General features: G+C 38.0%; 2 protein-coding genes across 3 annotated transcripts; both read left to right on the forward strand.

Moving 5' to 3' along the window:
• Positions 1-455: 455 nt before the first annotated feature.
• On the forward strand, positions 456-9644 carry LOC119074400 (putative fatty acyl-CoA reductase CG5065). The gene is made up of 10 exons (XM_037180521.1): positions 456-608; positions 2376-2572; positions 2700-2816; positions 3356-3400; positions 3610-3813; positions 3874-4008; positions 5256-5376; positions 8146-8578; positions 8646-8903; positions 9541-9644. The coding sequence occupies exons 2-10, from the start codon at positions 2435-2437 to the stop codon at positions 9638-9640; spliced, it is 1551 nt and encodes a 516-aa protein (XP_037036416.1). The 5' UTR covers positions 456-608; positions 2376-2434; the 3' UTR covers positions 9641-9644.
• A 2265-nt stretch (positions 9645-11909) lies between these two features.
• LOC119074401 (regulator of chromosome condensation) lies at positions 11910-14077 on the forward strand. Of its 2 annotated transcripts, none has more exons than XM_037180523.1 (6): positions 11910-12066; positions 12294-12396; positions 12468-13134; positions 13204-13349; positions 13415-13696; positions 13769-14077. In XM_037180523.1, exons 2-6 carry the CDS (start codon positions 12315-12317, stop codon positions 13927-13929), a joined length of 1338 nt encoding a protein of 445 aa, XP_037036418.1. In that variant the 5' UTR covers positions 11910-12066; positions 12294-12314; the 3' UTR covers positions 13930-14077. The 2 variants fall into 2 exon arrangements, with proteins under 2 accessions (XP_037036418.1, XP_037036417.1); XM_037180522.1 differs by having other exon boundaries at positions 11914-12066; positions 12294-12402.
• The last annotated feature ends 1120 nt before the right edge of the window (positions 14078-15197 follow it).

A 15197-nucleotide genomic window follows, 5' to 3' on the forward strand; every position in this document is an offset into this window, starting at 1 on the left:
AAAATTAAGAAGTTTATTTCTTCCCATACTTTAATTGAAGTTAATTATAATGTTCACTATTTGCACACAAAGACTATTTGCCCTTACACAGGTTAGCAGTCGCTATGTAACACGATTTTGCGCAGCGCAAAATCGTGTTACATAGCGACTGCTAACCTGTGTAAGGGCAAATAGTCTTTGTGCTAATTTAACTTAAGTGCAAATAGTGTATTAGAAGACTAATTGCACTTAAGTGCAAATAGCGTATAAGACTAATTGCACTTAAGTGCAAATAGTGTATAAGAAGACTATTTGCACTTAAGGGCAAATAGCACGCGCCTAATAAATTTAAGAATTTGCAAAGATTGAACGAGACACAATCATCGAAATGACTAAGATGAGTGTAGACAACAGACCAAAATACAATGTTACCACTCACCGAGTTATTTAAACAGGTATATCATATCCTTGATTTAGTATAACGCCGAAAGTCGTTGCAGGTGTATATAGTTCTTGAGTAGGAAAACGAATTGATATTAGAAACTATTAACTCTCTAAGCTATTCAACGGTATAAAATATTCGTGGCTTTGCTTTCCAAACACAAATAGTGGTTGAAATTAATGAAAAAGTACGTTCTACATGCAGAGACTTATAATAAAGGTTTTTATTCTGTAGAAATAAAAAAATTAAAATTGCGGGTCGTTGGTCCTACTTGGTCCTACGCGAGCGACTCGATTTAGTTATTTTTTTTTTGTAAAGACTGTGTTATCGCACGACCAACGACGTGTAAAGAAGTATTTTGTACACAGAAGAATTAATCGTTAATTATAACGATCAAATTCAATTTCAAGGTTATACGATCTCTTCGCATTGAGTGTAGAATTTGGATATCGAAGGTGACTAACCTAAATATGCAATTCCTTTTTTTTTTGAATCAATAACTACTTATTTGTGTGATTTTTTCAACTAAGTATACGTTTTGCCTCACGTTGCAGCAGGATATTGCGCATGTCTGCAAACATTCACGTGTAATTAATATTTTTTCAGGTGTGCAGTGTGATTAACCTTATTAACCTTCACTCAGAATGCATTGACAAAATGACGGAATTTGTTTTTGTTTGTTGATATTTTCGTTTTGCGGAGAAAAAGGGTTAATCACATCTCACACACAGACACAAATAGGAAATTCCAATTCGAGCGACAACGATTGGAATACAAAAAATATTACGCTTTTGTGAAGTTGCACTTGTAGGGTTAACAATTATTTGTCCCTAAAATGTTCAAAGTGAACTAGGTTCTATTAAAGCACTAAAACGTCAACAACTTCAACTGTTTTTCTTTCGTGTTTTTGTACATCGTTATTTTAAAACCATTTTTGCAGTGAATAAAATAGTAATTTTCATTACACCAACTACGAAAGTTGTAATTTTCGCTTCCCGAATGAGATGCGAAAGTATAAAAATTCAACTCTCAGTTAGCCACGACATCACAAGAGGTGCGAAAATACTTTCGCCTCCAAACAGAGGAGCGAAAGTACTTTCGCCCCTCAAACGAGGATGCGAAAGTAAATGACAGCAACAACATGTGTTCCGTCTGGTGTCGTTGTGATCACTGTGATTGTTGTGATAGAAAAGAACGTTGCCAATAATTTATACATTTTTCTTTTACCAGGGGGCTGCCGCCCCCTGGACCCCCGCATATTTCAACTTATTTCGGTAAATTTCATCAGTAACATTATAAGGAAGCTCAAATTACAATTTTCGTAGTTGTTGTAATGAAAAGTTGTGTGGATCACATGGCACGACGTAAAAAAATTCAACCTGTGCGATTGCCGCCCTGGCCTTCGGCCACGGGCTGCAAACTTCGCACACGGTTGAATTTTTTTACTTTCGTCCCTTGTGATCCAAATAACCATTTTGAGAATTCACGCAGTAAGTGCGGTCGAAATTCAAAATCTTTCTCACACAAGTCTTTCTAACACAGCGTCATTTTCAAGGAAGTGGCGTTGAGATGTATTTTTCGGTTCACTTTTTTATCGACTCGTTCACTTGAAATTCAAATTTTAGGCACACTTACGGTATGATTAAAGAACAAAATTAAAAAAAAAACTTTTACATTTGACAAATTGAACTAAAGTGAGGTTCCAAGGTCATACGAATAGTCAAATTTCATCGATAGAGACATAACCTCATCAACATCTGTATCCAAAATCGCATAGGTTACGTTGCTGATGATGAAATCGTGGCCGGTCGTGTTGTCAAAGTTCGGGTTTATAGTTATTTTTAACTGTTTACACGAATTTGCACTGGTCGAACGAGCACGATTTCATCCACATCGATCGGTTTTATACAAATGTTGATGAGGTTATGTCTTTAATTTGACAATTGGCCTTTTTTTAAATTGGATTTTTTTTTGCATTTAAGACTCGATTAGAAATAAAATTGACATTTGAGAATGGTTTCGTTGGCAAAAGTTGGTCAAGGTCAGAGTATGCAAACGACGGATAGAGTGGAAGGTACTTATATCTCAATTCCACAATTTTACGCTAGTAGGAGTGTATTCATAACTGGAGGCACCGGTTTTATGGGAAAGGTAAATGAAAAGTAAATATTGTGAAAAGAACCATGACAGATGACCGGACGACATAGACTACTTAGAAAATGCAAGTGTTCACGGTATAAATGTACTGTGTTTTAGTTGATTTTAACAACCCTTTCAGATCTTGGTAGAAAAACTGCTGCGATCGTGTCCAGAAATCGAAAATATTTATTTGTTGATGAGGCCAAAGCGTGGTCAAGACGTTTCGTCTAGATTAAATGATTTACTTAATTCGAATGTGAGTGTCTTCTCAAATTCACGTCATGAAGGGCGCCAAAAATTTAAATATTTACAACTGACAGTTGAACAAAATAAAAACTAACTGTGGATTTACATAGCAACGTAAAAGTGACAGATGCAATGTTTTTTAAATACTGCAACCCGAAATTTCATTCATAAAATTAAAATTATGAATGAAATTTCGAGTTGCCGTATGAGAAAATTTTTGCATCTGTCACTTTTACGTTGCTATGTAAATCCACAGTAACTGACCAAACAGATAGCAATGTAAATGTGACAGATGCGAAATTTTTCTAATGTGGCAGCCCGAAAATTCATTCATAAATTTCAATTTATGAATGAAATTTGGAGTTGCCGTATCAGAAATATTATGCATCTGTCACTTTTGCATCGCTATGTAAATCAAGAGTAAGCGTCAAAATGACCCACTATGCAGTATGTTTTGGAATATAAGACGCACTTATGGCGTGAATTGAAAATTTTTGAACTGACGTCAAACTGACGCAACTGAAGTTTTGTATATTGTTCTTTCATTAGATCTACGATACGATCCGAAGAGAGAAATTGGACGATTTGAAAAAGGTTCATAAAAATTACGCATGATTTACCGAACAAATCTAATCAAAAACGTATGGCGCAGAACACGGTACAATTGCCTCAATTAAACAGGGGCGAGCCGAATTTAAAACACTTTATTTATTTTAAATTGTACCAAATAAACATTTATTACCGACCGGTTTCGTCAGCTAAGCTAACATCATCAGAGCAGAGCCCCTGTTTAATTGAAAAAGGTTGTTCCGATTCGTGGCGATGTAACACTTATGCAGCTGGGTATATCCGAAAGTGATCAAGAACTACTTTGCCGAAATGTATCGGTCGTATATCACTTAGCCGCAACAATTAAATTTGATGAGAAACTGGAGCTGGCGGCTAAAATAAATATGTTGGGCACAAGGAGCTTATTGGAATTATGTCGTCGAATGACGCATTTGGATGTAATTATTCGTGGCTTCAACGAAGCACATTTGCAGCATAATAATCACTCATATTCATAGGCTTTAGTGCATGTATCGACTGCATTTTGCAATTGTGATCGAAGCGAAATTCAAGAAATTGTCTATCCGCCACCATATGATCCAGCCGATATTATCAATTTGGTCAGATGGTTGCCTGAAGATATTTTAGAAAAAGTGAGTGAGTGAAACAAAACTATAATAACAGAAATCTGCACAAAATCTTAAAGTATAGTTTCCAATTAAAAAGAGCACTCCGTTTAGCCTCCGTCTACATGACAGTTGTAAAATAGAACAAAAGAACTGTCACGTAAACGAAGTAAAAAATTGAAATAAATTCAATTTCCACTCCGTTTGCGTGACAGTTCTTTTGTTCTACTTTACAACTGTCATGTAGACGGAGGCTAAACGAAGTGCTCTTTTTAAGTGGAAACTATACTTAACGCTACCAAATTCACAATAAATACTTTAGCAAAAACTGGACGTCAATCGCTGTGAAAAATGCTCGATGTAATTTGTTGAATTAATCTAAGTCAACCTGTAAAGTCAAATGCTTAGTGAAGTTCTTCTAGAACCTTATATTTTCAGTGTATAAAAGTGATAGATAGAAGACGGACGTGTCGTCTTAAATAGGTTTTCTATCATCAGTTTCACTCGTTGTGGACGAACTAGTTTCAGACTAGACGTTTTAAAGCTCTAAATTACCTTTCATAAGTGATAAATAAACGAATTTGTAGTAAAAACGATCCGGATTTCCTTTGTGAAAGAAATTGCTACAGAAACTAGTCACGAGTCGCAATTCGTTTTCAACAATCGCGTCAATTCTCATTAATTTAAGAATTCGTAACTTGACAGTTGTAACCTTAAAAGTTACGAATCGGATGGACCACTCTTAGCATTAAGGTGATCACGGTCAAGTTACGAATTCTTAAATTCATGAGAATTGACGAGCTGGAGTGCGTTCTATTAAAAGCAACTAAGTTAATAGGGGAAGTCCCATAATATTGAAGTTGGTTGCGAAATGTTTTTATCTATAGACACTGTTATGATCAGAGCGAGAAGTCAGCTGCACCGGGATTTCCACAAATTCCAAATAGAAGTCTAAGTAAAGTTCAAAATGTCGTATGTGTTAGTTATGGCCCTTTAGGTTATAGTGTCATTTACGCCATAAAATATTGACTTAAATATGTACTATTACCATTTTCAATGTACGAACACTTTCTGAGAACAAGTTGAAATTATGTACTGATCTTTATGGCTAATTCCATGGCAACCTATGTAATGTGGACAATAACTTTTACTTTTTTGCTGGAATGGCTCATATACGGGAATAGGTGACATTCATAAATTTTGGCTTCACCCTTTTTACTAACGTAAATTTAGCCTATTTATGCCGATGAGTAAACATAACATTTCGATCACAGATGACACCACTGTTGATTGGTAAACGTCCAAACACATACACATTCACTAAGGCGCTAACTGAACAGATGATACTGAAAGAAGCCGGAAGTTTGCCAGTCGCTATTGTTCGGCCATCAATAGGTGGGTTAAAGAAAATTAGAGTCAGCCAAATTTATACCGTTACCAGCTGATCCACGTGTTTGTAAGGGTGTAAGTGACAAAAGAAAAAGAAGAAATCCTTTTATGTAAACGTTTGACAGTTAACGCAATAGTTATTTACGTCACGGCAGAGTAAAATAAACCAGGCAGGAGCGGTTCATTTTCGAAACGTCAAATAAGGGACCTAATACACGGGATGAAAATGAACTCAAATGAACACTGACATAAATTGAAAAATTTTATTCGCAAAATATCAAGGGCTACTGGATTATTCAGGTCCCTAGTCAAACAAGCGCTCCTGCCTGGTTAACTTTACTCTTTCGTGTTTACGTATATGTCACTTCGTTCGGGCTAAAAGTCGGGAAATTGTCTAAAATATACTTTTCATGGTGAGGGCTTAAATTTCGAGAAAAATTCCGCAATTTATGCCCAAGACATGAAAAAGTTCTTGACTTGACTTGACTTGACTTGAGTAACCAAAACGTGCTCCTGTGAGCGATCCCATGAGAACATTGGACGTGAGGATTTTGGTTTGATTGTGAGTCAGACCCTAATCCCCCCTTTTCGTTCTCCTTGATTACATTCAAAGCACACATTAGTATGTCTCCACTCTCCCCGTTCAACTTTCACCTTTCGAACTTAATGTGTGTTCTGAATGCTATCAGTGTAGGGCACACCACTCTGGTTTACTATTTTCTTATATACCACAGAGTACTTTCTGTGGTAACTAACTCAACCACCGTCGCTCGATCTATGTGGTCGGACTAGCTACTAAATTTGTGAATGTGCAAAGTTACAATACAATGTGGAATAATATAATGCCACAAGGAGAAAAACAATTACCTGATAACAAGCCGTTTACATTTTACCTGATACCACACTACTTACAGGCTTTTCTTCATTTTCCGCACATTTCATTCATGCTTGCCAGCACTTTCAAGCTTAAGTGATTTGGCCAGATACGGATCTACATGCACGAAATTAGCGTAGACCCGTAATTACCATTGTTATAACAATTGTCGGCAGTGGGGAGATGAACCAACCGCCTGAGCTTTTTCAGTACTCTGCAATATTTCAACATATTTGACTTCTATCATCCTCCTACTTGCAATCTTTTCCTAGATTATTCGCGAAACTTCATCCTTCAATTGTACACTCTCTTCTTCGAACCGGGAATAAACGTAGGATGGGTGTGATAGTTTTTGCAGTCTCTCGTATGCAAGGTTCTTTGGTGTGAGTTTCAAGATCACATTCATTCATGGCAGTGACTTCGTCATTTATCGTGTGTACTGTGTACGTTTCAATTCAGCTATTTGTATCCTCAGTGCGGAAACATCCATTGGCTCATCAATATGTTACATATAAAATAGAGAAAGAGGGAAATATAGTGAGAGAGAAAATTGAGAAATTCAACCGCTAATCTGGTTTCTCAGGTTCTTTGGTCAGATATCCCGGAATTCGGTCCAAATGCGGTCCCGCAATAAGGTGACAATTCTTTTATTACTGTTCATAAAGCACTCCTTTGCGAGTTATACCGGTTGTCTTATAAAATCATTCAGAATGAAAGAATTCAACCAAAGTTACGAAAGGTAACTCAAAGGAGTTTTTCGGTCCCACAGAATTTCTCCTCTCACGAAATGTAACTCGAAGGTGTTCCCGTTCGGCCCTAGCGCTCTTCTTCCCTCACTAAAGGCTACACAAAACAAAGGCGTCTCGCTCGACACCAGGGAATTCCTCCTTTTACAAAGCGTAACGCAGCGACATCAGTCATAGAGAGAAGACACATAAGGTCATAAAACCATTGAACCTGTGTACACACCCGTTGATGTGCAGACGGGCACACTCGTCGCATTACCTCTGTTTAACCAGCTTTATACCTCTACTTTCATTCATTTTGTCGATTTTGCGGGCACTGTCCTCCTAAGATTGTCGATGGATTTTAAATTCGGAACTCGCATCAGGACACTTGTTTGAAAATTCCTAATGTAGGACATTGCTAAGCCATGCTAGAGTCTGGAACATTGTTGAGCCATAAGATTATAAACAGTCTGATGCCATGGAATATTCTGTCGTCAAACAGATTGGTAAATCCAAGCTCTCTAGTATAAATTACACCTCCATTTCACAAACAATCAACGCGCGTATCCGTATAACATACTTTCGAAACGTTTAAACTCGTTTATTAAAGGAAATTCAATTATTCGTAAAAAATTTAAAATTATTTTCACGGAGCAAAAAATTTTGCGACCATTCGCATTCACCGCCTACTCAAAACTCCAAGTTATTTAGTTATTTACGTCACGGCAGAGTAAAATAAACCAGGCAGGAGCGGTTCATTTTCGAAACGTCAAATAAGGGACCTAATACACGGGATGAAAATGAACTCAAATGAACACTGACATAAATTGAAAAATTTTATTCGCAAAATATCAAGGGCTACTGGATTATTCAGGTCCCTAGTCAAACAAGCGCTCCTGCCTGGTTAACTTTACTCTTTCGTGTTTACGTATATGTCACTTCGTTCGGGCTAAAAGTCGGGAAATTGTCTAAAATATACTTTTCATGGTGAGGGCTTAAATTTCGAGAAAAATTCCGCAATTTATGCCCAAGACATGAAAAAGTTCTTTATTCAAACTCAATTCCCCCTTGCAGAGTGATTTTTTGAGTGGCCCAGCTGGTAGAAAACCTCGATACAAATTTGGCTGAATTTAATTGTATTTTCATAAGTTTTTCAATAATTTGTGATTGCAGTTGTTGCTTGCTATAAAGAGCCTACACCTGGTTGGTTGGACTGTTTCAGCGGACCAACTTACTTACTGGCAGCTATAGGCAACGGTGTACTTCGTACAGTTATGCTGGAAAACGACTTTCTATGCGACATGGTTCCAGTTGATTTTGTCAGCAATATGATGATAACAATATCCTGGCGAACAGCGACTGCTAAACCTCGCCGTATTATCGTGTACAATTGTGTAAATAGCAACCGACAACCGATAACGTGGTCCCAATTTGTAAATAATTCTTTAACGCATATCATTCGACATCCGCTGGAAGGTGTTATTTGGTATCCAACCGCTATATTGCATACGAATCGATTAAAGCATACGATTCTGCATTATTTGGTACATTATCTACCAGCATATGTTCTTGACCTTGTATCATGGTCAGTGGGTAAAAGACAAATGTAATGCAAACCGTAAAACCTTGTTGAAATGTTCGGCGAAATGATTTGTGTGTTGTTTTGTTGGCAGTATGGTCAAAACTCAAAACCGGTTAACTGAAGCAGCTGAAATCGGAAGGTACTTCGTAACGAATCAATGGTACTTCACTGATGACAATATGCGCGAATTGTTGACTTTTATGAGCTCCAGCGATCGAAATACCTTTCAATTCGATGTTACGCAAATCAACTGGAATTCTTTCTATGAACCATTTGCAGTGGGACTAAGAACATTCGTGTTCAAGCAAAATCCGAAATCATTGCCAAACAGTAGAAAGAGAATGACAAGGTACGTGAACCAGTGCAGAAAAAAGCAAGAGTTAACTTTGGGGAGGTTACGCAATCTGTATCTTCGTGATCTCCCCAAAGTTTACAGCCTTGGAAAAATGACCATAGTGAGGCACACATCATACTAACGGCACAGTATGATTTTTCTTTTGCTTTGCAACATATACTCGATAGATAGCATGGTGGTGCTGTCGACCAAAGGAAACCACAAAAATATTTGGCAAACCAGACATATTGAAACGATGACAGCGCCACCTTGACATCTCCCGAGTCCCGAGTTCTTTGGCATTAACAGCAAAACGAATCTTGTTAGCTGGCATCACTGACATGTCCTTACGTACATTTAGCTCAGTGATGCCAGCCTTTCAAATAACTTCTTACCTTCATACGATTCGTGTTGCATTATAGTTATTTATGAAACAAGGATCGTATGAAGGTGCGTCATCAAGTTCGGTGTATCAACCGCGCATCTGATCCCCCTACAGCAAATCGGTCATCTGTCACTTCACACCAACTATATTTTCATGGACAATGCAATCGAAAACATGTTTTGTAAACGATTTTCTATTTCAATTTTAAAACTTGCCGGCAGTGCCATCGCTGATATTGAATGACAATGACAAAATTTCTCTTTTCAGATTATATCTGTTGCACCAAACGTCCAAATTTCTGTTAGCTTCATGCACAATCATATCCGTGTGGAGATCCTTTGTATATTTACGCGGCGCTTTCCGTTGAGTCATTCAAAAAATACGATACGCAACACTCAGCACGCATCTTTATTCAAATTCTAATTATAAAGTGTAGAGGAACAATACAGCGAATTTTGAAGCATTACTGAATCAAGTGAATAAAACGATTTATGAAGAAATGGCAAGCATTTTCATTGAACCAGTGTGAGCAACTACACATATGGTTTTACCCTGAAAACTACAACAGCACCCTATTCAGCTAAAGAAAAGAAGGTGAAAACGTCAAGATCGAGCAAGTAATGTTTCTTCCCCAAATAAAACAGTGACGACCGACTTTGAATTGCTGATTGATTTTGATGCTTCGTGTCACACGTTGAATGACGTCACAGTTCCAGGCGTCCCACTTGTCCGAAATGTCCGAAATTTTACACATTTGTCCGAAATTGTCCGAAATGTCCGAAATTTTCTTCAAGATCTGACCGGATTGAAACTTATAAAAGACTCTACAAAAAAAAATCGCCTGCGGCGCGCTTGATACATTTTTCAATTATAATTTCCGTGTATCAATTCTTTGTCTTAAAATTTATATCAACATAGATGATCAGTCAACAACAGTCATTCGCTAATTAAATAAGTGTTTTACTAAAAACGATTTTAATTTGATTAAATCGTTACTGAATTTGTTAACTTAAACTACTTTCATTTCACTCGTCACAATCCGAGCCTCCACATAGATATTTTAATAATCGATGAGATAGACACGCTCTCCTGGTTTATTCAGGATAACTTTAACTTCTGAAGGCAGTCAAATTCAAAAAACTCTGCATCCCATATTGACAAATTTTTCGGTTGGTTCGGGAACATAGAAAATACCATAAGGAATATGCTTGAGGTGTCTCAATGGAAGTTGCAACGTCCTTAGGATTTTTATATTTAACAAGGAAAATTTACAAATTCCCTCAAGGTTCAATGGGCTCCAAAACCCAAAAAAACCAAGAAATTTTTTTCTTGGTATTTCGAAAGTCTACTGTTACTGTAGGGTAATTAAGTACATAAAGTGGTCGCAAAGTGACGTACTGATGTCAAAAATAGATTTATGAATGTGGCAGTACCGTTTTTGAACACTGGCGTATCGAACTTCGAAAAGTAAAAATACGACTGATGTTTTGAAGGTCGACGTATTAGGCATCAAGCACAAATTTGAAGTGGGAACAAGCGAACAATAGTACATTACTATACCAGTGTATAGTATTGCGTTTTATTTTACGAGCGGGGGAAAGGGTTTTCACTAGTGAGAGAAAGGCTACATTTCCTCACTAGTAAAGTAAAATACATTTACTTTACTAGTGAGGTAATGTGGCCTTTCTCTCACTAGTGAAGACCCTTTCCCTCGCTCGTAAAGTAAAACGCCATACTTTATACGTGAAATAATTTGATATCTCGTATCACGATGAGTAAAAGTATCTCGGGCTGAAGCCCTCGGATATTTTTGCTCATCTGGATACGAGATATCAGATTACTTCACTAGTATAGTAATGTACTATTCTAAGCATTAGTACAAAATTTTTGGAATTGAAGTTGAGGTTCTCGTCTGCGGTAAAAAAGTATGTTGCGTGGAAGTTCAACTAGTTTTATATGAATAAAACCGTTCTAAAACTTTTTCTTTCTTTTTTAAATATTTTCAGCCAGGTTTCAGTTAATCCTCAAATTTAACAATACTTTTAGTAAAACATTTTTCAAGTCATATATACTCCAAACAAATTTTTGAGCTTAGAATTTGTCACTAAATTCTGCTGATATAAAACGTTGAAATTTGGTGAGGGAATGATTTTAAATGTCTCACAGACTATTCCTATTGCGATTCTTTAGTGAAAACTGGAAAACATTTGTCCGAAATTTTTTCAGGAAATGTCCGAAATTTTATACAAATTGTCCGAAATGTCCGAAATTCGGACAGGGCAAAATTTAGTGGGATGTCTGCAGTTCTCCGTTTTGAAACGTCAACTATTGTTTCGTTTGAATTTGTATTGTTTTTAATTTCAAGTTGTCATGTAAACGTCACGTAAACGGAGGCAAAACAGACGACTGTGAATTCAGACTTATGCTCCCGTGGATGCAAACCAATATTGATAATGACGATAATGACTCATTGCGCACTTTGTAACATATTCGAGTGATGAGAGTGAATGTTTGAAATTTTCGCGCCACGATTTGAATTCTTATTGACCCAGTAGCAATACCGTTACCATATCGTAGATATTTGACAGTTCACTACACAGCTCGGCGCGGGAGATGTATACGCATACATATACACGACATTCCTATACACTCAATACGATGCATCAAAGCGTTGCATACAAATAATAAATATCCATTGCCTGTTTGTCAGTCGACGGTTCAGTTGTCAAATTTATTATTACAAAAATTACATTTTTCGTGCAAGGCGGGAATCTATTTATTTTCGTTTCGTAGGTAAGTGTTTATGGTCCCATCCGAATGAATTCGATGTGGTTGTGAACGGTTGTGGCTGCAGCCCTTAAAGTTTGAATTTGTAAGCGGCACAAAATTAATACAAAATCCAAGGCCCGCGGCATAACCTCATTTTATTGGCAACAGAACGCACTTTCATTCGTTTCTGCCAAAAACCAATCGAATTCCATTGATAACGCGCGGAAAAATCTAAATTTTCCATTTGCCAGGCAACATCACCAAACTGTTAAATGGTTCGAGTGAAGAGACCGCTGCCAAAGGATGAAATTGACGAACCTGCGGCCAAAACATCAAAACTTCAATCTGCTCGACGTAAGTGTAAGCGTGCACCATTTCTGTCGATAAACGAATGTTCCAATTTGAAAATCCATTTTCCTGCACAGCGTCCGGTATTGAGGTACCGAAACGACTAACAATCATCGGCAATCTGTTGAGCTGCGGCCAAAACGAAGTCGGACAACTGGGACTCGGTGAAGACGTACCCGAAAAGACAAGACCGGCCCTCGTACCAAATGTGTCAAATGTGGTCGACCTGAAGGCTGGCGGAATGCACAGTCTGTATTTGACCGACGACGGTAAGATTTACTCGTTCGGCTGTAACGACGAAGGTGCTCTGGGCCGAGACACATCCGTCGAAGGTTCCGAACACACACCCAGCCCTGTCGATTTGCCTGCGCCATGTGTCAAAATAAGCGCCGGAGATTCACATTCGGGATGCTTGTTGGACGATGGCAGAGCGTTTGCTTGGGGATCGTTTCGTGACTCGCACGGTAACATGGGCTTGACATTGGACGGAAACAAACGTTTTCCAATCGAAATTGTGCCGAGCGTTAAATTCGTTGACATTGACTCCGGGGCCGATCATCTGGTGTTGCTCTCGAATGATGGTCGAGTGTATACGGTCGGCTGTGCGGAACAAGGCCAATTGGGTCGGGTGTCGGCACGGTCTTCGTCTGGGGAAAGTAGACGTGGAAAGAGACAGTTACTCGTACCGGAAATGGTCAATTTGAAGCGATTGAAGGCTGATGCTATCTTTGCGACTACATACTGGTCAGTTGTGTGATTATCGAAGTGCTGGCTGAACAAACTGTAACACGAAACTGTCGGTTCTCATTTCAGTACATTCATACGGGTGCAAAATGGATCGGCCGAGAACATACTCGCCTTCGGATTGAACAACTACTGGCAACTTGGACTACCGAAAACGGACGCACCACTCTTTACTCCACGGCCCACGAAATTCACCAACGTTAAGTCGATCGTCGGTAAGTTGACGATGGCAGCGTCGCATTCTCGGAACCAGTTGTCCAATTTTTGCTCTTGATTTCAGGTGGCCAACATCACACGTTAGTTCTGACGAACGACAACAAATGTTGGGCAATTGGACGGAAAGAGTACGGCAGATTGGGCATTGGCGAGGTGGAAAATGACGTGGATGCACTGGTTCCCATCGAGACATTGAACAACGAGAAGGTGATTCAGTTGGCGTGCGGTGAATCGTGTTCGTTTGCAGTGACCGAAAATGGCAAAGTGTTCGCATGGGGCTTCGGATCGAACAATCAATTGGGAACCGGATCGGACGAGGACGCATTGGTGCCGACATTGTTAACAGGTATGGGTGGATCGGTTTGTCGTTGCGATTGTTGTGCAAAAACGAAAGGAAAAAATTCGTTTTTTTTAACAGGACAACAGGTCAAGGATAAGCAAGTCATTGCCGTGGCCAGTGGTGGTCAACATACGCTATTTGTTGTAAAAGCTGATTCGACGAAAAATGGGGAACCGAACAAGCAGAATGGTGGACCGAAAGTTGCAGCCGCTGATACAACGTCAAAGAAGAAGAAATAGAATTCCCACACACTGGTCGTCACACTCTGGAAATTTGTTATTTTTTTTGAAAATATTTGTAATTTGAGCTGCACTGTCGCTAGAAATAAATTTCGTTTTTGAATCAAATAAAATTCAGTTCGGTCGGTTTGTTGTCATTAAATTGAAATTTTCGGGGTTTTCCTTTTTTGTCAAATGATTGAGCGCAGAGTACGCGCCAAATTGTAGTCGTAGACGGAGTCATTCACAACGATTTAAAAGCAAAGGATGTCCTAGTGTACATCTCAGTCCGATTACATCGTGCAGAAAGTGGATTGGCTTCAAATTGAAGAAACTGATGATATGAGGACAATGGAAAGGGGATATTATATTCTACCGATAAATTAATTCAAAACTACCGATAAAAAATAATAAATGACCGATAAATAGCGAAATTTCCAAGTACCGATAAAAATATTCAAAACTACCGATAACTTTTTACCGATAAAAAGTACTAAAGTACCGATAAACTGGTCGTTTTATCGATCATTTATCATTTTCTATCGGTAGTTTATTACTTTCCATCGGTAATTCATTATTTTCTATCGGTAGTTTAATACTTTCTATCGATCATTAATTATTTTTTATCGGTAGTTCATCATTTTCTATCGGTACTTTAAGGCAATAACGTATTAGTATACGTTGGACCATAAATTTATGATACCCAACTAACATCGATTCGAATGGATTTTTTTTTTCTTCAAAATTTGACGTTCGACGTCAGCCATTTCGGAACAGTTTTTGTTTAGGATAATATATGACGTCAATTAAAAATAATTTGTGCAATTTTCAATGCTCCATTATTTTCCTATTATTTTCTTGAAAATCGTAGTACGTAATCGTTTTTTGGTTTAATTCGCTCCTCAGCATATGGTTTAGTCGGTGTTAAGGAATCTCGCGCCGCGGCATTCACAATAATTCACAAAGTGACATCTTCCTTATACAAAATGTGTCAAAAAGTGAATTATTGTGAATAACGCGGCGCGAGATTCCTAGCAGCCGGTTTAGTCGTATCTATAAAACAAATATCTTGACGCATCGATTTACACGTATCTAGCGTATATTTGTCAAAAGTTTCAAAAAGTTTCACAAATTTTGACAAATGTTTCACAAAAATTTGCTAAAAATTTGTAAAACATTTGTCAAAATTTGTGAAACTTTTGACAAATATTAGGCCCTGTCACAAGCGTTTTTCGTCCATTGCATGCCATTGTAGCCCTTTTTGGTAGCTAAACTGAGAACTTTTCAGC

The sequence above is a fragment of the Bradysia coprophila genome, unplaced genomic scaffold, assembly GCF_014529535.1.
Source record: "Bradysia coprophila strain Holo2 unplaced genomic scaffold, BU_Bcop_v1 contig_151, whole genome shotgun sequence".
NCBI lineage: Eukaryota > Metazoa > Arthropoda > Insecta > Diptera > Sciaridae > Bradysia > Bradysia coprophila.